The sequence below is a fragment of the Meriones unguiculatus genome, chromosome 20 (genome assembly GCF_030254825.1).
Source record: "Meriones unguiculatus strain TT.TT164.6M chromosome 20, Bangor_MerUng_6.1, whole genome shotgun sequence".
NCBI classification, from domain to species: domain Eukaryota; kingdom Metazoa; phylum Chordata; class Mammalia; order Rodentia; family Muridae; genus Meriones; species Meriones unguiculatus.
In genome coordinates, this window is record NC_083367.1 from 28,785,225 (window position 1) to 28,812,654 (window position 27,430).

Genomic DNA, 27,430 nt, shown 5'->3' on the forward strand with positions numbered 1-27,430 from the left:
TCCTTCCCTGTCTTCTACTTCCAACATCTATCCTGTTTGCCCTTCTGAATGAGAATTAAGCATCTTCCCTTGGGTCCTCCTTGTTGCTTAGCTTCTTTAGGGCTATAGATTTTTTTTTTATGTTTATCCTCTATTACATGGCTAATATCCACGTACAAGTGAGTAAATATCATGTGTCTTTCTGCTTCTGGGTTACCTCATTCAAGATGATCTTTTCTAGTTCTGATCATTTGCTTGCTATTTCATGATTTCCCTGTTTTTAATTGCTGAGTAGTATTCCATTGTGTAAATGCGCCACACTTTTGTATCCACTCCTCCGTTGAGGGACATCTAGGTTGTTTCCAGATTCTGGCTATTACAAATAAAGCTGCTTTGAACATAGTTGAGCAAATGTCTTTATTGAATGGTGGGGCATCTTTTGGATATATGCCCAGGAGTGGTAGAGTAGAATCTTGAGGTAGCACTATTCCTAATTTTCTGAGAAATCGCCAGATTGATTTCCAAAGTGTTTGTACAAGTTTACATCCCCACCAGCAATGGACAAGGGATCCCCTTTCTCCACAACCTCTCCAGCATGCATCATCCCTTGAGATTTTTGATGGTATGTGAGGTATGTGATATAGGGTGTGAGATATAATATCAGGGTCATTTGGATTTTCATTCCCCAGATGACTAAGGACATTGAACATTTCTTTAAGTGTTTCTCTGCCTTTCGATATTCCTCTGTTGAGAATTCTCTGTTTAGCTCTGTATTCTATTTTTTAAATTGGATTACTTGGTTTGTTGGAGTTTAACTTTTTCAGTTCTTTATATATTCTGGATATTAGCCCTCTGTCAGATGTAGGGTTGGTGAAGATCTTTTCCCAGTCTGTAGGCAGTTGTTTTGTTCTGATGACTGTCCTTTGCTTTACAGAAGCTTTTCAGTTTCATGAGGTCCAGTTTATTGATGTTGATCTTAGAGCCTGTGCTGTTGGTGTTCTGTTCAGAAAGTTGTCTCCTGTGCCAATGAGTTCAAGGCTCTTCCCCACTTTTTCTTCTAACAGATTTAGTGAGTCTGGTTAAAGATCATCCTGTGTGAGGTAACCCAGAAGCAAAAAGACACATATGGTATATACTCATTTATAAATGTATATTTAGGATAAACATAATATAATATAGGATAAACATAATAAAATCCATAGTCCTAAAGAAGCTAAACAACAAGGAAGACCCTAGGGAAGAGGCTGAAATGTCACTCAGAAAGGCAAACAGGATAGACATGGGAAGAAGGAGAAGGCAAGGAAATAGAAGACAAGGAACAGGACAAAACCTTTCACAGTGAACCTCTGAAAGACTCTACCCACAAGAGTATTGAAGGAGATACCAAGAAATTTGGGCAGAGTTCAGGAAAACTTATGGAAGAAGAGGGAGGGAGAGAGAAAGAGCTGGAGGGGACAGGAACTCCACAAGGAGAACAAAAGAGCCAAAATACCTGGGCTCAAGGGGTTCTTCAGAGACTGATACTCCAACCAAGGACCATGCATGGAAAAGACCTAGAACCCCTGCTCAGAGGAAGCCCATAGGCTGCTCAGTTTCCAAGTGGGTTCCCTATTAAGGGGAGCAAGGGCTGTCTCTCACATGAAATCAGTGGCATTCTCTTTATTCAACTACCCCTGAGTGGTGAAGCCTTGCCAGGCAATAGAGGAAGATATTGCAGCCAGCCCTGATGAGGCCTCATAGGCTAGGGTGAGACAGAAGAGGAGGCTGTCCTCCCCTATCAGGGGACTAGGAAAAGGGAGGATGGGGTGGGACTAGGAGAAGGTGAGGGAGGGGCTTACATTGGGGAAAGAAAGAAAGAAAGAAAGAAAGAAAGGCAAAGAAAAAAATTTAAAAAAGAAAGTGAAATAAGGTAATAGTAAAAAGTTAAGATCATTAAGTAGTAGATCAAAATATTTCGTCAAAAGCTCCCTCCTTTCCCTCCTTAAATGTCTCAAAATTGATTTTTTTTCTGTCCTCATTGTCCTTACATACTTATGGGAGTATTCTGACAGATTTGGGAATTGTGTGTTAAATTCTATCATGCTAAAAGTATTAATTAAAAATTTATTCAATTCATTTTGTACTAAAGGTATAGGAATAGTTTGATTTTATAAATTTTTAGACCACAGCAAATTTTAGAATTCACAGTAGTGTTCTGGTAGCTGTCCCAAATCATGCAACTGAGATGAATGATTGAGATTTTCTTACTGTTTATGAATAATAGATAGCATTTTTAAAATTTTCAACTCAGCTAATTTTCTACAATTATCATTTTCCACCTTGTCACATGCTTACAAATGAGAGCAAACCCAGAACCTAAACATGTGGACAGAGAAGTTATGGCTTTTAATGAATTTGGATTAGGAATCAAGTGTTGATAGATGAATGAGATGTACTCAAACCATGCAAGGAAAAAATTAAAACCAAAGTCAAGCTTAATTGGTGGAAAAGTAGGAAAGCGAGTGAGTAGAAATTCAGCACATCTATCTATCTATCTATCTATCTATCTATCTATCTATCTATCTATCTATCTAAAAGAGTGCAGACAGAGATAAACATGAAAATACACATGGCAGATGTGTGTGTGTGTGTGTGTGTGTGGAGTGTAAGCATTCACAAAAAGTCATAAAGACTAACCAAATACATAAATTTGAGATTTATCCTAATCAAGAAAGACTGTTAAGGTGGGAGAGGCAGAACATGGAAACATCGTAATTCCAGCAGAAAATTCAGTGTATGAAAGTTCTATTCAATGTTTTCTTCAATACCCTGATGGGTGGTGTCTTTCAGATACCCCATGTGGAAGCCTCCTGTCTTGTCTTCTACTTCTGATGTCTATCCTGTCTGCCCTTCTGAATGAGGATTAAGCCTCTTCCCTAGGATTCTGCTTGTTGTTTAGCTTCTTTAGGACTATAGATTTTAGTATGTTTATCCTTCTTATATGGCTAATTTATCCACTTCTAAGTGAGTATATACTATTTGTGTCTTTCTGGATCTACGTTACCTCACTCAGGATGATCTTTTCTAATTCCATCCATTTTCCTGTAAATTTCATGATTTCCTTGTTTTTCATTGCTGAGTAGTATTCCATTGTATAAATGTACCACAACTTCTGAATCCATTCTTCAGTTGAGGGATATTCCAGATTCTGTCTATTATGAACAAAGCTGCTATGAACATAGTTGAGCATATGTCATTGTTGTATGGTTGAATATTTTTCAGATATATACCCAGGAGTGGTATAGCTGGAGGTATGCCTGCTTGTGGTAGCACTATTCCTAATTTTCTGAGAAAGCACCAGATTGATTTCCAAAGTGGTTTTACAATGATACATTCCCCCAGCAATGGAGGAGAGTCCCCTTTCTCCATGTCCTCTCCAGCATGTGTCATGCCTTGAGTTTTTGATCTTAGTCATTCTGATGGGTGTAAGGTGGAATCTCAGGGTTGTTTTGATTTGAATTTCCTGTAGGACTAAGGATGTTGAAAGGCTCTACCCATCAGAGTATTGAAGCAGATGCTGACACTCATAGGAAAACTTTGGGCAGAGTGCAGGGAATCTTATGGAGGAAGGGAGAGATAGAAAGACCTGAAGTGGAAAGAAGCTCCATAAGGAGAACAACATCGACAAAAAACCTGGGCCCAGGGGGTGCTGCAGAAAACTGTCCAAGTAGATTTAAATAGATTTTTTTTTAAACTAACCAATAACCAACCTTTTTTAAAACATGCTTCATGAAATGTTTTAACAAGGTCTCTACTGTATATTAAAATAAAATTTTCACATTCATGGTTCTGATTCATTTTTATTCAGGAAAAATTTAAATGTTACTTCTTATCTGTGTTGGCAGCTCAGGGTATATGAGGTATGAGAGTAGCTTGCATGTATACAGACTGTAGAATATTTTATAAAAACATAGATGGGAACCCATCACAAGTGACACAATTTAAAAACTTTTGTGTTATCCTTATTTCCCTCTAAAGATGACAAGGAAATGATACTTTGACTCTACCATCGTCTTTTTCTGCAGTATTTGTTTGGACTGAGGTCAGATGATCCTTAAATTTTAGAGATTTACACAGTTGGGTTTACTGTGCCTGGGTATCAGGAAGATTCTAAACTCCTTAGGCTTGATCGCTTCCCCGCCCCCCACAAACTGACAAGAAAAAGCACTTGTCTGGGAGGGATGGGATGTTTTATAGTAACCTTAGAGGAAGATGGAAAATCATCTAAGAGGCAATGGAATATTTATTTCCTAAAAAGAACAACATGGCAAGTATTTAAAAAGAGAAAATATGAATATTTTACTCTTATGGCTGGTTTTTGATATGTTATTGATGTGACAATTTTTATCCCAGAAAAAGTAAAAGCAGCAGAAACATTGCAGCAGTTCTCATGTGGGTTGCAACCCCTTTCGGTGTTGAAAGACCCATGCATAGGGGTGACATAGGACCATCAGAAAATCCAGATGTTTACATGGCAATGTGTAGCAGTAAAAAATTACAGTTATGACGTAGCAACAAAAATAATTTTATGGTTGGAGATCACCACAACATGAGGAACTGTATTAAAGGGTCATAGCATAAGGAAGGCTGAGAACTGCTTTGTTAAAGGAAAACATGTTCCTGGTTTCTGGTCAACTTGTTATTGACTTAATATCTTCCTGGCTATCAGAAGCTCTCATAGATGATCAAGGAGTTACTACATTCTCAGGAGAGGTAACTATTCAAAACATGTAAGTACTGGGCTCATATAAGTAATTTCAAAATGTATGTTCACTTTCTTAAAACAATAAAAAATTCATGTGATTGGGCAACATGGAAGTTTCAGTATTTACAAAGGAAAAATTGAGTCCTTCATTTAATTTTGCTCTTTAAAAATAGAGATCCTGAATATTGATTTTGTAAATATTATGTCTTAAGGCATAGATTAATAATTAGTTTCCTCTTAACTAAAAAATGTCAGCTTCATATAGATCCTTTTTGTCTTTTAGAGGAAATCTTAATGCTTCCCAAAGCTTGGGGAGCCATCTTCACCAAGTTATATAAAAACATCAACTCATGTCATAAGCAGATGGTTGAAACCACTAACTAAAATGAAGACTCAGCAAAATAGTTTTGGGTATTGTATAGTAAGTGATAATAAATGGAGAAAAATAAGTTCATTTGTAGTTTCCTAATGCCTTAGGCTTCACCACGCTGTTTTCCTGGAATATTCCCCTACTATCATTTAATTTAAAAAATATTTTCAACTTTCATAAAAATCAAAGAAACTAATAATAATAATAATAATCAAGAAAGATATGACAAAATTACAGACAAACCTCCTGGCTTTGACTGTTTACAAATTTCCCCTCCATTCTCCTACTTTGAGGTAACCCATTTTTAGTATTTTTCTCCCCTGCTTTCTAGTATTTGCCTTTCTGTTTCCAAATAATAGGAACATGAGTGGTTTCCAAGTCATGGATCATTTTAGATAATAACAACTAACTTTCTCAAGCATCCCTCAGGATATACTTTCTCTTCCAGTTTGATTTCCCGTTTCCAATTTCTCACTCACAGTACCATTTTCAATACCAGTTAAATATGTTAATATGATGCTAACCCAAGTAGTTTATGATGAGTATAACTTTTTCTGTTATGGGGACCTTGTTATTTTTGGCTTGTACTTTTCAATCTTTCCCTAAATCTCCAAGATATTTATAGAAAGAAAACGAAAAGGAAAGAAAGAAAGAAAGAAAGAAAGAGAAAGAAAGAAAGAAAGAAAGAAAGAAAGAAAGAAAGAAAGAAGCCCACCGGATGCATTAATTTTCCCCCAAGGGCATTCCTTCTGGAATCCCCCATTCTTATTTTCCTACCTTAATCTACTGGAGTATAGACCTATCATGTATGGGCTTCATTACACCACAGCCTGATGGTGACTTCCTCTGCCTTGCTTCTGTGTTCAATAGGTATTTTCATAACCAATAGGGAATTTCCTCTCTCTGCATTTTCTTCCAGTTCTGACAAGGCCTAACCCTCCACATGCTTTCTAAGATAAGTCAAGAATCTGCAGGTTTGAGAACTCTTTATGTCCCACACCCACACATGGTACAGTTTAGCCACTATACAATTCTAGGTGGACAATGATTTCTCAAAGTCTCTTCTCCTCCACCTTCCGTACTTGCCCTTGGGAGATGGTGGCAGCATCCTGTGGTTTCTGCTGTGGGCTGTGGTGGGTCAGATCTAGTGATGACAATTTTGGATCTGGAAATTTAGGTGATTCTTTTCTGAAAAGATTTTTTTTTTTGTTAACGTCTTTTTAGTCATATTTTGTGATCTGTCTTCTAAAAAAAAAAAAAAACCCTTCCAATTGCATATTAAAGCCTCAACTCCAAATTAAGACTTTTCTGCTTTGCCTCCTTGATTTGGTTTACCTTCATGGAAAGTTCCTTAACAACAGTGCCACCATCAGAGTACATTTTAAATTTCCGCTTTTGTATTTTTAAATTCTAAGAATTATAATGTACATAATTTTACACATGTTATCCCAAACCTAGCTTTAATGGTGCAGTATTTTACTCCAGAGAATTTTTTATATTTTCTTATAGTTTTAATGTTGTTACCTGTATTTTCTTATCCTTCATTTGGTTTCCTGTTTTATTTATTTTTTTCTTCAAGTTTGGATCTATCGTTCTGGTTAAGTGGTTTCATGGAGTGCCTGCCAACTGTTTGCCATGTGTTTTTAGTTACATGGGCGGTGCTTCAAACAAAGTTTCAGCTGAGGTACTAGTTCTGGGTCTGTGTTGGTGAGTTCTAGACTTCTCCATGCAGCTGTCTCACTGGGCATTGCCTGCCCTGGTTCTAGGATCTTTCCTCAGAATCTACATGGTTTTCACTGAGATATCTTTCTGCTCTCTTCAGGGGCTATGGGATTATTGAATCTGAGTGTTGAGCAGTTGACTCTGCACGGTCCCTACAGTTTTAGGCAGCATCATTGTTTTCAGACTTATACTTCCTTCCAGTGTCCCAGGTTCTGGGGTCCCGTCCTGTTTCCTGTGTAAGAGCGGTTGCAAGGGGCTTTCCCATCATCCCTAGAATAGTGAGGTTAATGTTCCGACATTCAAATAAACTTGTTTTCAACCCCTTTCTTCATTTTCACATGTGAATGGCTTGTGTCTCCACTTCCTAAGCATTTTTGGGAACTCTGAGGAATAAGAAAGGCTTACTTTCATCCATATCAGGCACACGCTGGTTCTTTCTCCTAGTCTACCGAACCATTTCTCTTTCTTACAGCTGATTTTTGTCTTCCTTTACATTTCACTTTGCAGATATCAAATTTGCTGACTCTAACTCCTTCTCTCTCTCTTCTCTCTCTGTTTCACTATTTTATCCTTGGGATAACTTTGAGGGATAAGAGAATTGGAAAGATACATTTTACGAACAATTCTCTCTGTTCATTAGACATAGTCCTAAGCCAGAATTTTGACTAGACCTACTGTAAGTTCTGAAACAACTACATGATAATTTTGCAAATATTAATTTATTGTATAAATACAACAATATTTTAGTAAAATAATGTTTAGTAGCATAAAGAAATAACAGTCAAGTTCTAGGGTATTTACATTTATTTTTAAAATTTCTTTATTTTTTTATTAGCTACAGTTTATTCAATTTGTATCCCAACTGTAGCCCCCTCCCTCATCCCTTCCCAATCCCACCTTTCCTCTCCCTTCTCCACCCATGCCCCTCCCCCAGTCCACTGATAGGGGAGGTCCTCCTCCCCTTCCTTCTGATCCTAGTCTATCAGGTCTCATCAGGAGTGGCTGCATTGTCTTCCTCTGTGACCTGGTAAGGCTGCACCCTCAGGGGAAAGTGATCAAAGAGCAGGCCAATCAGTTCATGTCAGAGGCAGTCCCTCTTCCCATTACTAGGAAACCCACTTGGACACTGAGCTGCTATGGGCTACATATGTGCAGGGGTTCTAGATTATCTCTGTGAATGTTCCTTGGTTGGAATATCCGTCTCAGAAAAGTCCCCTGTGCCCAGATTTTTTTCTCTCCTCGTGGAGCTCCTGTCCCCTACATTTATCTTAAAGCTTCAGATATAATAAATATTCACTAAATACTCGGTAAATCAAGTGCAAGAATGTGTGAATAAAGCAATAAAATATTGTTCATAAACAAATATTTAAATAAAACCATACACTTGATCCTATTTAGGTAACAACAACATTTTTTCTGACTCCTCACATGGATTTGATTTGTTATGGTAGTATATTTGTGATTTTAATAGTTCAAAAAAGAATGCTAACTTTATGGCACTGAAGCTGTTATTATTTACATTCCTAACTAAAGGATAATTTTGGATACTTGTGCTTTTCTTGATGCATCTGTGAACATTCGGTGCTGATGTGGTATCAACTCTGAGGATAGACTAGTTAGCTTCCACTTTGCTTATTTAATTATTGCTAACAGAAATTACAAAAGACTAGCAGGAGAATGTAGTTATTTTCTTAATGTATATTTGTTTTTATTCTACTAAACGCTAATATTTTTTCTGTTATTGTTCCTCAGAGAAATATATATGCATGTATTCACACACCTATATACACATACATAGTTTTTGTGTATGTAATATTATTTGTTTATTTGAAAGAATTGACTTTTGAAAATATAGAACTGATATTAAGTCCTAAGCCTTATTCTACCCTAAGCCAGGGTGGAAATGCAGGCATGAGTTATTGGTGTAAACCTGAGGCAGAATTTCTTCATTAGTTCTAAGACGTTTATTGATTTCAGGGGTTAATAGACAAGGTATCTTCGCAGCCAGACTTAGATCAGTGTTTGATTAAGCAGGAATTCTAGCCCAATCCTAATTAGGTGTAAAAATAATGATAGTGTGCCAGACCCAGTAAGTACAGGTGAGGATTATCACAAGTTGAAACCAGCTAGGATGAGTAAGGAAACCCTGTCTTAAAAACAAACAAACAAACAAACAAACAAACCCAACCTGTAGAAAATATCTTGAAATAGATCTAGCATAAAACATACTTAGTAATGTATTTTCCTCAGCTTAGATAAACAAAATAAAAGTGTGGAAAGTAAAATAGTGTCCCGAATAAACATGCAACAAGAACACATTCTTCATTTTAAATGACTTGATTTCTTTTTTCTTTTCATTTTTTGATATTTATTAACACACAGACATTTCTGGACAGAATAAAAATACAAATTTGACACACATAAGATGACATAAATGATAAGGAATGAAATATGTCCCACCAAACATTCATGTTTACTTCTGAGAACTTGAGGTTAAGCAATCATTTGTATTAGTCAAAGGAGAATATAAATTGAGATATAAACAAAGGCTGTAATTACTCAGGAAAGAGCCTTGTTAGGTTTCTTATTGTGAAATACAATTTGAAAATTGTAACTTGAATTGTGCATGGTGACACAGACATGTAATCCTAGCACTCCAGGGCCCTGCAGAGGATCAGGAAGTAATGCCACTTGAGGTACACAGTGCTGTCAGGGTCAGACCAGGATTCGAAGTGAGACATTCTCTCAAAGAATAATAAAAAGAAAAAATGAAAGAAGAATAGAAAAAAGAAAAAGAGGAACTACAAGGAATAACAGAAAATTTGCGTATTGACTAAAGGCTTAATATCAATTGTGAAATATCTAGAAATAATCTGAAAATTGTGAATAATCTGAATATTGTGGTTTTGACATTAAGTCCATAACATAATAAAGAGTCAGGTAGAGAGGTCTATCTTCAGACATATTAAGGAAAATGTATGTGTGATGTTTGGAGATTTATATTGTCTCAGCTGTATGGATCAATATAAAATTGTATCTCACGGGTCATAACTGGGTTACGGGTTCTATGGATAAAGCAACAGTTGTGTCTTTGTGTTTGATTTTGCCTTTACTTTGGTCCCAAATATACTTTCCATGCCCCTATTCTTCCTTTTCAGAAAGATTGTTGTATCTTGTAGTATATTGGGAATACGTGATGTTGTTTTGATTTTACAGTGTTTTACTGTTAAAACTTTATATGACTTGATTTCTTAATGAGGGGCATTGTTTTCAAATCTCAAGGTTTATAACAATTCTATTATTAGTTACATTTTATTAACTTTGCATCCCAGGTGTATCCTGTTCCCTAATTCTCTCCCAATCCTCCTGCCTCAACTCCTTCCTGCCACTTTCCAAGTCCACTGATAAGGGAGGACCTCCTCCCCTATCATCTGACCCTGGTTTACCAGGTATCTTCAGGACTGGCTGCAAAGTCCTCCTCTGTGGCCTAGCAGGGCGGCTCCTCCCTTGGGGGATGGGAAGGTCAAAGAGCCCACCATTGAGTTCATGTTAGAAATAGTCCCTGTTCCCCTTACTAGCTAGGGTGCCCACATGGATACTGAGCTACCATGGGCTACATCCAAGCAGAGGTTCTAGGTTATATCCATATATCTCCTTGATTGGAGAAACAGTCTCATAAAAGACCCCTGTGCCCAGATATATTTGGTCCTTGTGGAGCTCCTGTCCTCTCCAGGTCATATTAACTCCCCCTTCTTTCATATGATTCCCTGAAACTTGCTGAAGGTTTGATTATGAGTCTCAGTATCTTCTTTGAAACACTACTATGTAGAGTCTTTCAGAGGCCCTTTGTGGTAGGCTCCTGTCCTGTTACTTGTTTTCTCTTACATCCAATGCCCATCCCATTTGTCTTTCTAAGTGAGGATTGATCATCTTACCCTGGGTCCTCTTTCTTGTTTATCTTTTTTAGGTGTATAGATTTCATGATGTTTATCATATCTTATAGGTCTAAATAAGTGGTAAATGCCATGTGTGTCTTTCTCCTTCTGGGATACTTCACGCAGAATGATCTTTTCTAGATCCCACCATTTGCCTGCAAATTTCATGATTTCCTCGTTTTTAATTGCTGAGTAGTATTCCATTGTGTAGATGTACCACAATTTCTGTATCCATTCCTCAGCTGGAGGACATATGAGTTGTTTCCAGACTCTGGCTATTACAAATAAACCTGCAATGAACACGGTTGAGAAAATGTCCTTGTTGTGTACTTGAGCAACTTTTGGAGATATGCCTAGGAGTGGTATAGCTGGATCTTGAGGAAGCACTATTCCTAATTGTCTGAGAAAGTGAAGATTGATTTCCAAAGTGGTTGTACCAGTTTACATTCCCACCAGCAATGGAGGAGGGTTCCCCTTTCTCCGCAACCTCTTCAGCATGTTTTGTCATTTGAGTTTTCTATTTTAGTCATTTTGATGGGTGTAAGGTGAAATCTCAGGGTCATTTTGATTTGCATCTCTCTATTGGCCAAGGATGAGCATCTCTTTAAGTGTTTCTCTGCCATTCTATATTCCTCTACAGAGAATTCTCTGTTTAGCTCTGTACCCCATTTTTTTAATTGGATTGTTTGATTTATTGCTTTTTAACTTCTTTAGTTCTTTATATATTCTGGATATTAGCCCTCTGTTAGATATAGGGCTGGTGAAGATCCTTTCCCAGTCTGTAAGCTGTCGTTTTGTTCTGACAACAGTGTCTTTTGCTTTACAGAAGCTTTTCAGTTTCCCGAGGTTCCATTTATTAATTATTCCTCTCAGAGCCTGTGCTATTGGCATTCAGTTCAGGAAGTTGTCTCCTGTGCCAATGAGTTCAAGGCTCTTCCCCACTTTTTCTTCTAACTGATTTAGAATATATGGTTTTAGGTTAAGGTCTTTGATCCACTTGAACTTTAGTTTTGTACAGGGTGATAAATATGGATCTATTTTCATTTTTCTGCATGTAGACATCCAGTTGGACCAGCACTATTTGTTGAAGGTGCTGTCTTTTTTCCATTGAATGGTTTTGGCTTCTTTTATGTTTAAAAACATGAAAATGTGTTAACTGGATATAGTGGCACACAGTTTTAATTTGAATCTTGGGTGGCAGAGGCAGGAATATCTCTATGAGTCTGAGGCTGCTCCGGTCTACATGTGAGTTCCACGATATCCAGTTCTACATAATAAGACCCGGTCTCAAATAAATATATAAATGAATAGATAGATAGATAAAATAAGTTTAAAGAAAAATCTTTAAAAAATGAATAAAATGTGAACATAAGTTGAAAGAGATTATCTAGAAAAACTGCAAAGTGTAACCTTTGCTCACTTGAAATAAAGTTTGAAAAAAAAAATCACAAAATAATTAACCGAGAAAATTCAGGTAAAAATGGTTGAACTAGAAAGCAAAATTTAGCTTGAGGGTTGGGTACAATACAGAACTCAGAAATTACTACTAAGACTCACAACAATGATCTAATAAAGAGCACGATCCATTCTAAGACTGTAACAACTCGCTGGCTGATGTGTGGAGATGGAATTTACAAAAGTGCCTTGTGGAAAAGCAAATCCTTAGTCTTAAAAGGCAACTGACGAAGACATCAAACTTACAAAGGGAAACTTGCCAATGAGTAAGTAATCACCATCCGTCCGCTTACACAACAATAGAGGAGAAATGTAAGTGGAGAGAAACCACGGATATAAGAACTTATAAGACCTCAGTTCATGTAGAAACTCCCCTCCCTTCGTGATCTCAGTGAGACCACTGGAGCCAAAATTTCCGTGTATTCTACAAGTGAAAATTATGTATCCAAAGAAATGTGTATTTCCTGATACCAACCAAGATAAAATGTAATTTTTTGTTTTCTCTTGAAAGATAGTCTTTCAGTGTGGTCTTCAAAACACATACTAAAATAAGAGTGTCTCTCTTGTGGGCATGCAGAAAGGTGGGACTCTTTGAATAACATTTGTTCTAAACAGAGGGCATTTTTGTCTGAAATAACAAGGAGAAAGAGAGAAAGAGAGATGTGAAATGACTCGGGAACATAGGGAGGAACCAGTCTTGGTGTTTTAGAGAAAATGGAATCAATTGTTTTTCATAACAATTCCCTTTGGATGGCCTGATAACGTACCCAGCTAGAATAATTCATATTTACCCAGAAGGAAGATTTGGAAAGTCTAAACTATGATTGTCAAATACATATTGCTTCTGCCTCAGTCTAGTTTCAAACTAGAAAATTTGCAACAAATACCTCCAGGAATGCCTCTCATGCTGAGATACTGCTGTCTTATCTGTCTATCATTTTGAAGTCAAAGACAACACTTCAGCAAGTGACATTTTCTAACTCAGCTTACATTCTCTCTACATTGGTTTTTATCAGGGAAGGAGTTTCATTTTTCCAATTGTAACGTAACAATTGTTAAGAGAACTCATAACGCGCTTGCATGCTCACAAATGCACACAAACATGAGTACATGTAAGTGCACACACACATACACATAAACAGCTAGAGCTATATATTACAAAATGTAATTGGGGGAATCAAAATGGTTTATAAATTTATTTAAAATGTGATTTTCCTCCTTGTGCTATAGATATCTTAAATAAAAGCAGTTGACACCATTTTTCTGAGAAAAATGAAAGAGCAGAAGAGATCTGGGGGACCTTTTCGTGTAACAGTACTCACTACAGGAGTAGTTACATCTACCCACTTTTATCTTATTTAGAAAATAGAATGTTTTATTTGTCCAAGTATTCTTTTTTTTTGTTTTGTTTTGTTTCTGTTTTCTTTTTAATTCTTTATTAATTACACTTTATTCACTTTGTATCCCCCCTGTGGTTCCCTCCCTCCTCCTGTCCAAATCCCTCCCTTCCTCCACCCTCTGCATGCATGCCCCTCCCCAAGTCCATTGATAGGGGAGGTCTTCTTTTCCTTCCTTCTGATCCTAGTCAATTAGGTCTCATCAGGAGTGGCTGCATTGTCTTCTTCTGTGGCCTGGTAATGCTGCTTCCCCCTCAGGGAGAGGTAATTAAAGAGCAGGCCAATCAGTTCATGTCAGAGACAGTCCCTGTTCCTATTACAATGGAACCCACTTGGATACTGAACTGCCATGGGCTACATCTGTGCAGGGGTCTTAGGTTATCTCCAGGCATAGTCCTTGGTTGGAGTATCAGTCTCAGGAAAGACCCCTGTGCTCAGAATTTTTGGTTCTGTTGGTCTCCTTGTGGAGTTCCTGTCTTCTCCAGATATTACTGTTTCCCACTTCTTTCCTAAGATTCCCTGCACTCTGCCCAAAGGTTGCCCATAAGTCTCAGCATATGCATTTATAGTCTGCAGGGCAGAGTCTTTCAGAGGTCCTCTGTGTCAGGCTCCTGACTTGTTCCCTCTTTTCTCCTTCTTCTGATGTCCATCTTTCTTGCCTTTCTGGATAGGGATTGAGCATTTTAGCAAGAGTCCTCCCTCTTGATTAGTTTCTTTAGGTGTACAGATTGTAGTAGGTTTATCCTATATTAGATGTCTATATGAGTGAGTATATACCATGTGCGTCTTTCTGCTTCTTGGATAGCTTACTCAGGATGATCTTTTCCAGATCCCATCATTTACTTGCAAATTTCATGATTTCCTTGTTTTTTATTGCTGAGTAATATTCCATTGTGTAGGTATACCACAATTTGTGCATCCATTCCTCCACTGAGGGACATCTGGGCTGTTTCCAGCTTCTGGCTTTTACAAATAAGGCTGCTACAAACATGGCTGAGCAAATGTCCTTACTATGTACTTGAGACTCTTGGAGATATATATATATATATATACATATATATATATATATATATATATATATATGAGTGGTATAGCTGGATCTTGAGGAAGCGCTATTCCTAGTTGTCTGAGAAAGCGCCAGATTGTATTCCAGAGAGGTTGTACAAGTTTACATTCCCACCAGCAGTGGTGGAGGGTTCCTCTTTCTCCACAACCTCTCCAGCATGTGTAGTCTCTTGAGTTTTTGATCTTAGCCATTCTGATGGGTTTAAGGCGAAATATTAGGGTCGTTTTGATTTGCATTTTCCTGATGGCTAATGAGGTTGAGCATTTCTTTAAGTGTTTCTATGCCATTCGATCTTCCTCTGCAGAGAATTCTGTTTAGCTTTGTACCCCGTTTTTTAATTGGATTACTTGATTTTTTTGCTGTTTAACTTCTTTAGTTCTTTATATATACTGGATATTAGTCCTTTGTCAGATATAGGGTTGGTGAAGATCCTTGCCCAATCTGTAGGCTGTCATTTTGTTCTGACGACAGTGTCCTTTGCTTTACAGAAGCTTTTCAGTTTCATGAGGTCCCATTTATTGATTGTTGCTCTTAGAGCCAGTGCTGTTGGTGTTCTTTTCAGGAAGTTGTCTCCTGTGCCAATGAGTTCAAGGGTCTTCCCCACTTTTTCTTCTAAGCGGTTTAGTGTGTCTGATTTTATGTTGAGGTCTTTGATCCACTTGGACTTTAGTTTTGTGCAGGGTGATAAGTATAGATCTGTTTGCATTTTTCTACATCCAGTTAGACCAGCACCATTTGTTGAAGATGCTGTCTTTTTTCCATTGAGTGGTTTTGGCATCTTTGTCAAAAATCAGGTATTCATGAGTGTGTGCATTTATGTCAGGGTCTTCTATTTGATTCCATTGATCCACCAGTCTATTTCTATGCCAGTACCATGCAGTTTTTACTATTGTTGCTCTATAGTACAGTTTGAGATCAGGGATGGAGATACCTCCTGAAGATCTTTTACTGTAGAGAATTGTTTTAGCAATTCTGGGTTTCTTGTTGTTCCATATGAAGGTGAGAATTTTTCTTTCAAAGTCTGTAAAGAATTGTGTTTGTAATTTGATGGGAATTGCATTGAATCTGTAGATTGCTTTTGGTAAGATGGCCATTTTTATTATATTAATCCTACCAAGCCATGAGCATGGGAGATCTTTCCATCTTCTGATATCTTCTAATTCTGTCTTTAGAGACTGGAATTTTTTTTTTTATACAAGTGTTTGACTTGCTTGGTTAAGTTCACACCAAGGTACTTTATGTCCTTTGTGGCTATTGTGAAGTGTGTTGTTTCCTTACTTTATTTCTCAGCCCTTTTGTCTTTTGTATACAGGAGGGCTACTGATGTTTTTGAATTAATTTTGTACCCAGCCACTTTGCTGAAGGTGTTTATCAGCTGTAGGAGTTCCCTGGTAGAATTTTTGGGATCACTCAGGTATACTATCTTATCATCTGCAAATAGTGATAATTTGACTTCTTCCTTTCCAATTTGTATCCCCTTGATCACCTTCAAATGTCTCATTCCTCCAGCAAGGACTTTAAGAACAATGTTAAAGAGATATGTAGAGAGTGGGCATCCTTGCCTTGTCCCTGATTTCAGTGGGAATGATTTAAGTTTCTCTCCATTGAGTTTGATATTGGCTATAGGCTTGCTGTATATTGCCTTTACTACGTTCAGGTATGTGCCATGTATCCCTGATCTCTCCAAGACTTTAAATATGAATGTATGTGGGATTTTGTCAAATGCCTTTTCAGCATCTAAGGAGAGGATCATGTGGTTTTTCTCCTTCAGTTTGTTTATATGGTGCATCACATTGATGGATTTCCGTATATTGAACCACCCCTGCAAACCTGGGATGAAGCCTACTTGATCATAGTGGATGATATCTTTGATGTGTTCTTGGATTCGGTTTGCAAGTATTTTGTTGAGTATTTTTGCATTGATGTTCATGAGGGAGATTGGCCTGAAATTCTCTTTCTTTGTTGGGTCTTTGTGTGGTTTAGGTACCAAGGTGACTGTGGCTTCATAGAATGAGTTTGGTAGTGTTCCTTCTGTTTCTATCCTGTGGAATAGTTTGAAGCGTATTGGTGTTAGCTCTTCTTTGAAGGTCTGGTAGAATTCTGCACTGAAGCCATCTGGCCCTGGGCTTTTTTTGCATGGTAGACTTTTGATGACAGCTTCTATTTCTTATTTCTTAGGGGATATAGGACTATTTAATTAGTTTACCTGGTCTTGATTCAGCTTTGGCATGTAGAATCGTTCAAAAAAAATTGTTCATTTCATTTAGATTTTCAAATCTTGTGGCATATAGACTTTGAAAGTAAGACCGAATTATTGTTTGGATTTCTTCAGTGTCTGTGGTTTTGTCCCCCTTTTCATTTCTGATTTTGTTGATTTGGGTAGTTTCTCTCTGCCTTTTAGTTAGTTTGGCTAAGGGTTTGTCTATCTTGTTGATTTTCTCAAAGAACCAGCTCTTGGTTTCACTGATTCTTTGAATTGTTTTATTTGTTTCTAATTTATTGATTTCAGAGCTGAGTTTGATTATTTCTAGCCGTGTACTCCTCTTTGGTGTGTCTGCTTCTTCTTTTTTTTTTTTTTTAAATAGGGCTTTTAAGTGAGTCATTAAGTTGCTTACATGAGATATTTTGAATTTCTTCTTGAAGGCACTTAGTGCTATGAACTTTCCTCTTAGCATTGCTTTAATTGTGTCCCATAAGTTTGGGTATGTTATGCCTTCATTTTCATTGAATTCTAGGAAGACTTTAATTTCTTTCTTTATTTCTTCTCTTACCCAGCTGTCATTTAGTAGCAAGTTGTTCAGTTTCCATGTGTGTGTAGGCCTCTTGCTATTATTGTCATTGAGGTTCAGCTTTAGTCCATGGTGATCAGATACGATACAAGGGATTATTTCAATCTTCTTGTATCTGTTGAGTCTTGCTTTATGACAAACTATGTGGTCTATTTTGTAGAAGGTTCCATGAGGTGCTGAGAAGAAGGTAAATTCTTTTGTGTTTGGGTGAAAGATTCTGTAGATGTCCATGAGGTCCATTTGATTCATGACTTCTGTCAGAGTTATTGTTTCTTTATTTAATTTCTGTTTTGTTGACTGGTCCTTTGTTGAGAGCGGGGTGTTGAAATCTCCCACTATTAATGTGTGGGGGTCTATGTGTGGTTTCAGTTTTATTAAAGTTTCTTTTACAAATGTGGGTGCCCTTGAATTTGGGGCATAGATGTTCAGGATTGTGATATCTTCCTGGTGGATTTTTTCCTTGATGAGTATGAGTGTCCTTCTCTATCTCTTTTGATTGATTTTGGTTGGAAATCTACTTTATTAGAGATTAGGATGGCTACTCCTGCTTGCTTCGTGGGTCCATTTGCTTGGAAAACTGTCTTCCAGCCCTTTACTCTCACGTAATGTCTATCTTTGTGACTTAGGTGTGTTTCTTGTATGCGACAGATTGTTGGGTCTTGTTTCCACATCCATTCTATTAGTCTGTGTCTTTTTATTGGAGAATTGAGTCCATTGATGTTGAGGGAGATTAATGACCAGTGGCTGTTAGATCCTTTGATATTGATGTTTGTGTATTTGGATACTTTTTTTTGCTGTAGTGAAATTATTTATTTCCTGTGTTTTCTTAAAAGTAGTTTTCTTGGGTTGTATTTTTCCTTCTAGTATCTTCTGTATCAGTGGATTTGTGTGTAGGTATTGTTGAAATTTGTTTTTGTCATTGAATATCTTGTTTTCTCCATCTATGAGGACTGAGAGTTTTGCGGGGTATAGTAACCTAGGCTGACGTCTGTCTTCTCTTAGGGTCTGCATGATATTTGTCCAACCTCTTCTGGCTTTCATAGTTTCTGTTGAGAAGTCAGGTGTGATTCTGATGGGTTTGCCATTATATGTTACTTGGCCTTTTTCCCTTGCAACTTTTAGTATTTTTTTTTTTTTTTTGTTCTGTATACTTACTGTTTTGATTATTATGTGGCAGGAGGATTTTCTTTTCTGGTCTAATTTATTAGGTGTTCTGTAGGCCTCTTGTATTCTTATAGGCTTCCCCTTTAAGTTGGGGAAATTTTCTTCAATGATTTTGTTGAAAATATTTTCTGGGCCTTGGAGGAGGGAATCTTCTTTTTCCTCTATTCCTATTATTCTTAGGTTTTGTCTTTTTATGTTGTCTTGGATTTCTTGGATGGTTTGTGTCAGGAATTTCTTAGATTTATCATTTTCTTTGATGGATACATCCATTACTTCCATTGTATCTTCCACACCTGAGATTCTTTCTTTCATCTCTTGTAGTCTATTGGTTATGCTTACCTCTGTAGTTCCTGTTTTCTTTCCTAGGTTCTCCCTCTCCATGATTTCCTCCATTTGTGTTTTCTTTAATTTTTCCAATTCTATCTTCAGATCTTGAACCGTTTTGTTGATTTCCTTCACCTATCTGTCTGTATTTTCCTGTTTTTTCCTTCAATTCTTTCAGCTCTTTGTTTGAACATTCTTTTGTTTCTTTTATTTCTTTAAGTGATTTAATCATTTCCTTTCTGAACGCTACAAATGTTTGGCTGCATCTTTCTGTATTTCTTTACGGATGACCATATTCTGTTTTATTATATCTTCCCCTAATTCTACCCACTTTTAAAACTTAGGTTATCAAGTTTTACTTTTTGCTCAAACTTAGTAAGTCTCCTGCTAAGAAGGAAATGTTTTAGCTCAGAGCAAAGAGCTTCATAACTTCTTTATGTTATTTGAACATGATATTCCTAGGTAGAGATTTTTGGTATGTATTGCTTAGTGTTGCCCGTGTCATAAATTTTGGAAAGCACTCTGCTGTTATTTCTATATCTTCTGTTTCCTCTTTTTCTTCTTCCTAATGTTCCCTTGACTTTTGTGTTGCATCTTTTGTATCTGTCCCACAATTCTTGGCTATTATGTTTCATTTTTTTCAACTCTTTTGTTTTATTGGCTTATCTTCCAACTTATCAATTGTTTTCTTTGGCAGTATCTAGCCTATTGTGTAAGTGATCAAGTCATTATTTGTTTCTGTTCCAGTTGCTCTTTTCCTAGAACTTTCCTAGAACTCTCTCTTACATTACCCATCTTTTTTTCCTTCACTGTCTCACTTTGCATATTGATCACTCATTAAATACTTACTTCGTCTGATAGTTTCAAAATCTCTTCCATATTTGAATTTGGTTTGTTTCTTGATTGTTATTGGTTTGTTGATAATCAGGGTCTCATGTAGCCCAGGCATGCATTCAACTTGCATTTGGTTTTAACAGCTGCTTTGTTCCTTTGGGTTTTGCTTTTGTCTTTCACTACATATATTATAGTTATTCACAGTGGGAAGCCAGATAAGATGTTTCTCGTGAAAGAAACAAAGTTAAATAGAGAGAGTGTGAGGTTTCTGTGGCTAGGAAGAAGGTAGATGCTATAACTGTGTCAAAGGCTAAAATTTATAACTGTGTATGCCCTAGCTGTGTCAAAGGCTAAAATTCCCTATAGTGTCTTTATTTAGTCCAGCTTGCATTTCCCTAGGGACTTCTTTGTCCCTAAGATCTTAATGTCATTCTCTCATTCAGAATTCCATTAATGTGTAGGAGTAGTCAAGAATTTTTATGGTTAATGTTTGTGCTATCTTATAATTAGGGCTTAGTCATTCATTAAGCCTTCACATCTGGGATATGGTTTTCATAAGGGTTTCTCAGCATTTCCCCCTCTCCTACAAGGGTGACAGACTGCCCATCCTGAGTTGGAGTTGTGAATTCCCCCTCCCCTATGTGGAAATAGGGGTTTTTGGGTATTTCCTTTTTCCCATGAAGAGCCTAAAGTAAAGTTGATTTGGGTTGGGTAATTCCTTTCTTTCCAGTTGGTTAGGCTTTGGTAAAACCCCACATGCTGGTTGGGCTCTGATAAAATAATAGTCCCTAAATCAGTCCTTTAACGAGATCAGAGGCTTTGATAACAGCCCTTTTTTTCACCTTGCAAAATGCAAAGGAGGGTTTTCTCAAATCTTCCCCTAAAAAACTGGCTGTGGTTTCTGGAAAGAAGGCTGAGGAAAGAGTAGGAGGCCCTGCAAAGCATAGTCCCCATGGTTAGTCTCCAGTTCTCTCTTAGATTCCAGGAACTAATTAATAGCACTTAGCATTCTTATCCGTTTCTGGCCTCCAGCAAAGGTTCTTCTTGAAGTGAACTGGGTCTCCGTATCACTTATATTTTAGTTTTCGGTGTCATATTTCCTCATGACCTCCATTCTCTGATGGTAGTAAAGCATACTGCTGATGCTATTTTCCTGTGTGTTTAAGCATACACAAAGTGATTTTGTTTATTTCTTTTCACTAAAGAACAATACTCTGGGCATAAAAGACTTCACTTTGCCAATGTTTTTAGACTCTTACATTCCTATTATCTTATAGAAATTTGACAAATAGTCATTTCATAGAGTAGATCATTGAAGTTTAGCTTTAAGAGATTTGTCTTACATGAAGTCTCCATGTTTTGACAGTAAAATTATTTTTTACCTAATTAAATTTTAAATTGAAGTATAATTTTTATAATTATTACTTTTAGTGTTCACTCAAAGGACACTGGGATGACAATTGCTTTTTATTTGATTCTTTATCCACTATGATGGAGACATCATTCTAGACTGTCATATATTAATGGGAAAAACAATGAAAGACTTCTGATCTTGCTGAATATGTTCTAATTTGAGGAAACAAAAATAGAAAAATTGCATACTGAATATGTTGATATGTTCTAATTTAAGGTAATAAATTATAGAAAATGATTGTAATGAGCATGCATTTTCTGTGAAGTGATTGAAAGTAAAGGAAAACATGGAAAGTCTAGAAATGGAGAAGGACACAAGGCAGGCAAGGGCTATAATTTTAAGCAGAATTTTTGGAGTAGATCACATTCAAGAGACAACGTATGAGCAGTCTTGAAGAGGAAGAGGGGTTGGCTGTGAAGACATTTAGTCAGAGGAATTACAGGAGGAAGAAACAGAGCATGCAAAGGAAAAAAAGGATTGACAGCAAGAGCTCAGAGAGAGAGAGAGAGAGCAATGAGTTAGAGTGAGGTAATTTAGCAGACAAGATCAAAGGAATATCAAGGACTTGGATTTATTTGATATTGTAGTTCTGTGAACAGATGGGAGATATAATTAATGTAGCATTCAAAAAGAAATCCTGGCTACCCTTTTGAGATCTGACATTACGGAGACTCATTAGGAAGACTTTTAACAAGCCAGGTAAAAAAGATGTTGCATATGCAAGAATTGTCTTGATTGTATCTGGGTCCTCAAGTAGTAGAAAAAGGAGGAAATTGAAGATGTCTCTGGGATTGGTAGAATGAAGAGAGATAAAGGAGATAGAGAAAGCGTTGGGTAGTGTTCACTTTGTGGAAATAGCAGACTTCACTTCACTTCAATGTTAAATTTGAGACACCTACTGTATGTGCAAATAGATGTAAATAAATACATGCAATCTAGGAGCATTATCTGGCCAGACCTGTCACATATAGATGTTCATACTTCACATGATCTTGAAAATTAAAAACATGAAAGCCTAGAAAAGTTTTTATTCTATGATATTACATGTGATTATTATTTTAAAATATTATCATTTATTCATCATCTGAAAATACATCCACACAATTTGTTTCATATCACATATATTCTTTATAACAGAGTTCGTAATGAAAAAATAATATTTTATTTAGAAGAAAAATGAAAAAGAATAAATGGTGACCTCTATAATGGAGCTGTGTAAAAGTTGTAGGATCATCTAAAATAAATAACAAAGAGAAGAGCTCTAAGAAAAAATGCTCCCCAAATTTACTTATTTTACAGTTCATTTTATAGAGCTTATTCCTTAAATTAAGAATATGTGTCATGAAGCTTCTTGAATTTCAGGCAAATTCAAAGCTAAAATCTTGTTAATTAAATAAAATTGACCAGTTGTCAGAATTCTAGCATGAGCTCTAGATGGCCATGCTGGTTTTGTACTATTTTTTAAATACAGAACAATTAGAATTTGTGTACTAAATGCCTTTTGGTATGGGGGAGGGGATCTCTAAATTATCCCATCTGAATACCAGGGCCATAATGCAAGCCATATCCCTACTTACATTGTTTCATAGTGTGTGCAGTGGACAGAAAATGGCTTTATTATTTTTGGAAAATTTCGTGGTCTCTGGAGAAATCTCAGGCCAAGCTGCCTAACCCCTGCATTCAAATTTTCTGTGTCCAATTACTGACCTACCTACTGACCTATCTTCAGTATTTCTATTTCTTTTTTAATGTTTTTGAAATTAATTTGATATTTTCATACATCATGTTTTGATCATGTTCATCCTCCTCCCTCTTCCGTATTTCTTTGAAAGCCATCAAGTCAATTAGTGCAGCTTATGTATACTCAGGCATACAGCCACCCAGTAGGGTATATTAGAGCTACAAGAAGCCAGAATTCTTAATCCTCTTCCACAGCAGTTATCAATTACCAAAAGCTTCTCAGCTTGGAGCGGTACTCCAGGCCTCTCTGCCCTCTCTGTGTTGTGATTTGCTGATTACAAAATATTGCATTTGCATAGATCATGAAGACAATGCAGCCACTTGTGATGAGATCTGACAGTCTAGGGTCAAACAGAAGGGGAGGAGGACCTCCCCTATGAGTGGACTATGGGAGGGGCATAGTGGGAGAAGAGGGAGGGTGGGTGTAATTAGGAAGAGACAAGGGAGGGGGCCACAACTGGGATACAAATTGGATAAATTGTAATAAATGATAACAAAAAATAAAAAAGGAAAAAATGCTGTGAGTTCATATTACAGCTGCCGACTATGTTCAGAAAACTCTGTTTCCTTGTAGCCATCCACTACCTCTGGGTCTGACAGTCTACCTGAACCCTGTTCAGCAATGATCCCTGAGCTTTGGAAGTTAGTCCCTGTCTCAAAAAAACACACACCAATAAGAAATCCCATAACATACACTTCAACCCAGTTCAACCCAACTGCTGCCCCACCCTCAAAATCCATAACCAACCAACCTAAATAAATGAAAAAAAAAAAACAAAACAAGAACACTTTATATACAATGACTAGAGATAGTGGGAAACAATATGAATTTATGAAAATGCTTATAAAGCTTGTGTTAGAAAGATGTAAAAATATGCTATCATAAAATCGTTTTAATTCAAGAACATTTTAAAATAGTATTTAAAATTACTACCTGGAGAGCAATGAAATAATGTGAACAAAATGTTTTAAGTGGCTTCAAAGTCTCAAAACTTCTTAGAACACAGACTTACTTGTCCTTTGTGACATAGTTGTGTTAAACTCACCATTTTACCATGTGTATCCTTTGACTGTGACCTATCCCTTAACACTGTTTCTACTTAGGTAAAATAGAGCATAGTGGAAAAAGTTAACTTTGAAATTTAAGAGAGATCTATCTCGCCAAACATGGTGGTGCACTCTTATAATCCCAGCACTCTGGGAAGCAGAGGCAAGTGGATCTCAGTAAATATGAGGCCAGACTGGTCTAGAAAGCATGCACAGTACAGCCAAGGCTACACAGAGAGACCTTGTTTCAAGAAGAAGAAAAAAAATCTGTCTCTTATTCCATACTTTAAGTATGTTACATTTTGTGGGTTTTTTTTGTTTTTTGTTTTTTTTTTTGTTGTTGTTGTATTGTTTTATTCTGAATTATAAGATTTGTTTAAGGGTTCTGTTTGGTGCCTTATACAGAGCTTTGTAGAAATTACTAAACTGATTTCTATAATAATTTTACATATGAATCTTGGATCTCATAAACATTAATTAAAATCAAACGATAAGACTTACATAACTATATGAACATTTATTTGTATGATTATACAAGTCATAGAACATGCATAAATGTAAGAATTTGAGTCAGGAGAGAGACTACCATTTGTATTAGTAGAGAGGAAGTGACTTTTGATAAGGTATACAGAGATATGAGGGATTAGAGAACATCTACTTGTAAAATAGAATATATCGGTATATGTATCATTGTTTTCATTATAAAGTTTCAAAACTAAAAATCACACCAAGGAAAATTATAACATGATTATTTGAGTTCCTTTTTCCCTCTTAAATGAAATTTATCTATGGTACCATAGACCATTGCACTAAAAGCACTTTGAACAAAATGTCAGTTGTCTTTTCTTTTTCATTTGTAGTTCAAAAGGACATAGTCCGGATTCTTCCCACGTTAGACGTTGAAGTCAAAGATATCACTGACTCTTATGATGCCAGCTGGTTTCTTCAGTTGCTATCTACTGAAGATCTTTTTGAAATGACCAGCAAAGAGTTTCCTATAGTGGTGGAAGTCATCGAAGTCTCTCAAGGGAACCAACTGCCCAGAAGTATTTTACAGCCTGGGAAAACCATTGTCATCCACAAAAAGTACCAGGCTTCGAGGATCTTAGCTTCAGAAATTCGAAGCAATTTCCCTAAAAGACACTTCTTAATCCCTAGAAGCTACAAAGGCAAGTTCAAAAGGAGACCCCGGGAGTTCCCAACGGCCTATGACCTGCAGATATCTAAGAGTAAGAAGGAAACTCTCCATGTGGTAGCCACCAAAACCTTCCATACACTTCACAAGGAACTGTCTTCTGTGTCTGCTGGGGATCAGTTTCTAGTGTATCATTCAGAGACCACAGAAGTTGTCTTTGAGGGAACAAGAGAAGTGAACGTTCTCACCTGTGAAAAAATCCTCAGTAAGTCCAAAGAAGTGGCACGGCTTCCTCTGTACATGGAAGGAGGTTTTGTGGAGGTGATTCATGATAAGAAACAGTACCAGATTTCTGAGCTCTGTACACAGTTCAGCTGGCCCTTCAATGTGAAGGTGTCTGTGAGAGATCTCTTCATTGAAGATGACATTTTGGCAGCTACCCCAGGACTGCAGTTGGAGGAGGATATCACGGACTCTTACCTAGCTATCAGTGATTTTGCTAACCCTGGAGAATGTTGGGAAATTCCTATGGGCCGCTTGAATATAACTGTTCAGTTAGTTAGTGGTAGTAGTTTGTCTATGGATTCAGGGCCATTTCAAGTTAGGAGTCTGGTAGAAGAGATTACAGAAGAACAGTACTACATGATGAGGAGGTATGAAAGCTCTGTTGCACGTCCCCCACCTCGCCCTCCCAAGCATCCCTCAGCAGAGGAAATGAAGTTAACCTTGCTCAGCTTAGCAGAAGAAAGAGCAATAGATCTGCCCAAGTCTCCCAAGGTAAGACTGATTTCACACATTTTCCTCTTTTTTGAGGTAATACATTTTGAGTTGCTTCTAAGTTTGCCTTTTGCTTGTTTTCTTTTCTTTTATACCAATTCAGAACAAGCCTGTCTGGTATGTGCTAGATGAATGAACATCGACAGAGCAGAAGCTGTTGCAGCTTTTGTACTTTGATGCTTCACCAGTAGATGTGGCATGAGATCTCTGTTGAGTTAGAAATAGAGAGTATGACATTTAGATATGACTGTGCAAATTACCATCTGAATGCGTTTTGGTGATTATACATGTTAATAAGATGCCTCAGAAGAACATCTCATTTATTTTGGAAATGTGGTTCATTTTTTTCTTAGGTGGAATTATCTTAATACTTCACCCAGGAAATGAGCATACCATAAACTCGCATCTTTTGGGGGGGTGGGGACAGTTTCCTGGTAACATGCATTTCTAACACATGTCTTCATTTTGTTTTATGAGCAGAAAGATGTAAAAATAATCTTGGCAGAACTGTGTGTGAGAATGAGAGCATCTGCCCACATAATGCCTCTTAGAATTGTAATCTTTAACAGTTCTATTGAAAACTAAAATCAATAAACCTACAGGCACTAGGGGATCTCTATGGAAATAACAGAGGCACAGCCACTCAAGATGTTGGGAAGTAGTTTAATATCTTGAACACTCCCTACTAGCTGCCTGAACCAAGTTTACCCAGGACATGCATTGTGTGTGTGTGTGTGTGTGTGTGTGTGTGTGTGTGTGCGCGCGCGCGCCTGAGGTTCTATGCTGGGTGACAGAAATGTGTTCTGCCCCAGAAGATGTTGTGCTGGAAGCATAAGGAAAATGAAGCAATTAGTAAAAGAGATACTTTCTGTTCACTCCTTATATTTAGGGAAGATGGTAATGGTGGGCATTAAGACTCATATGCATGTTGATGTGTTTGCAAGTGTGTGTATCAAAGATTGTTCTAATTGTATGCTAAGGGTTAAATCCTTAAGGATCACTAAACTAATTTTCTAGAAAAAAAACAGTAATACCAAAAAAAATTAATTTCTGGAAAAATAATTTTAAAAAATTACAAAATGAAACAGTTCCAAGTAATACTGAATAGCCAACATGAAAGATTTCTTTGATTCTTAACAATTTTTTTTTTCTCACTGAGTGGAATGGTACTAAGGCATAGGTCTAGTGTTCCATGATTCTTGGCATCTTATTTCAAAAATGAAGTGAAAATCTTACACATATTTGCAAAGGAAATAGCAAGGAAACATTATTCAAAGCCAAACAGAATAGATTTAAAAAATACAGTATTAGAAGTTACGGTGGTCCACATGGCTGAAGATATTGAAGTGCTCCGTTGTAGTTTGAGGCATTCCTTCATAGGGTCCAAAGGTTGTTTATTTGGCATACCTGGGGAGAGGCACACTCAATTTGTGGGATGCCGCCATCTTATTGGCTTCTAGGCATGTCTGTGGTTACTATGAACATAGTTTATGTCCATTTTGATTGACAAGCTTACATAGGCTTTGGTCACTGTGGGT

The 27,430-nt window shown here is 37.0% G+C and overlaps 1 protein-coding gene across 1 annotated transcript in view; it reads left to right on the plus strand.

Moving 5' to 3' along the window:
- Positions 1 to 27,430, plus strand: part of Themis (thymocyte selection associated) — a 201,515-nt gene that overhangs the window by 82,771 nt on the left and 91,314 nt on the right. The window contains exon 4 of the mRNA XM_060373142.1: positions 24,841 to 25,892. Within this exon, the coding sequence (XP_060229125.1) occupies positions 24,841 to 25,892 (1,052 nt within the window). The remainder of the gene's footprint in view (positions 1 to 24,840; positions 25,893 to 27,430) is intronic.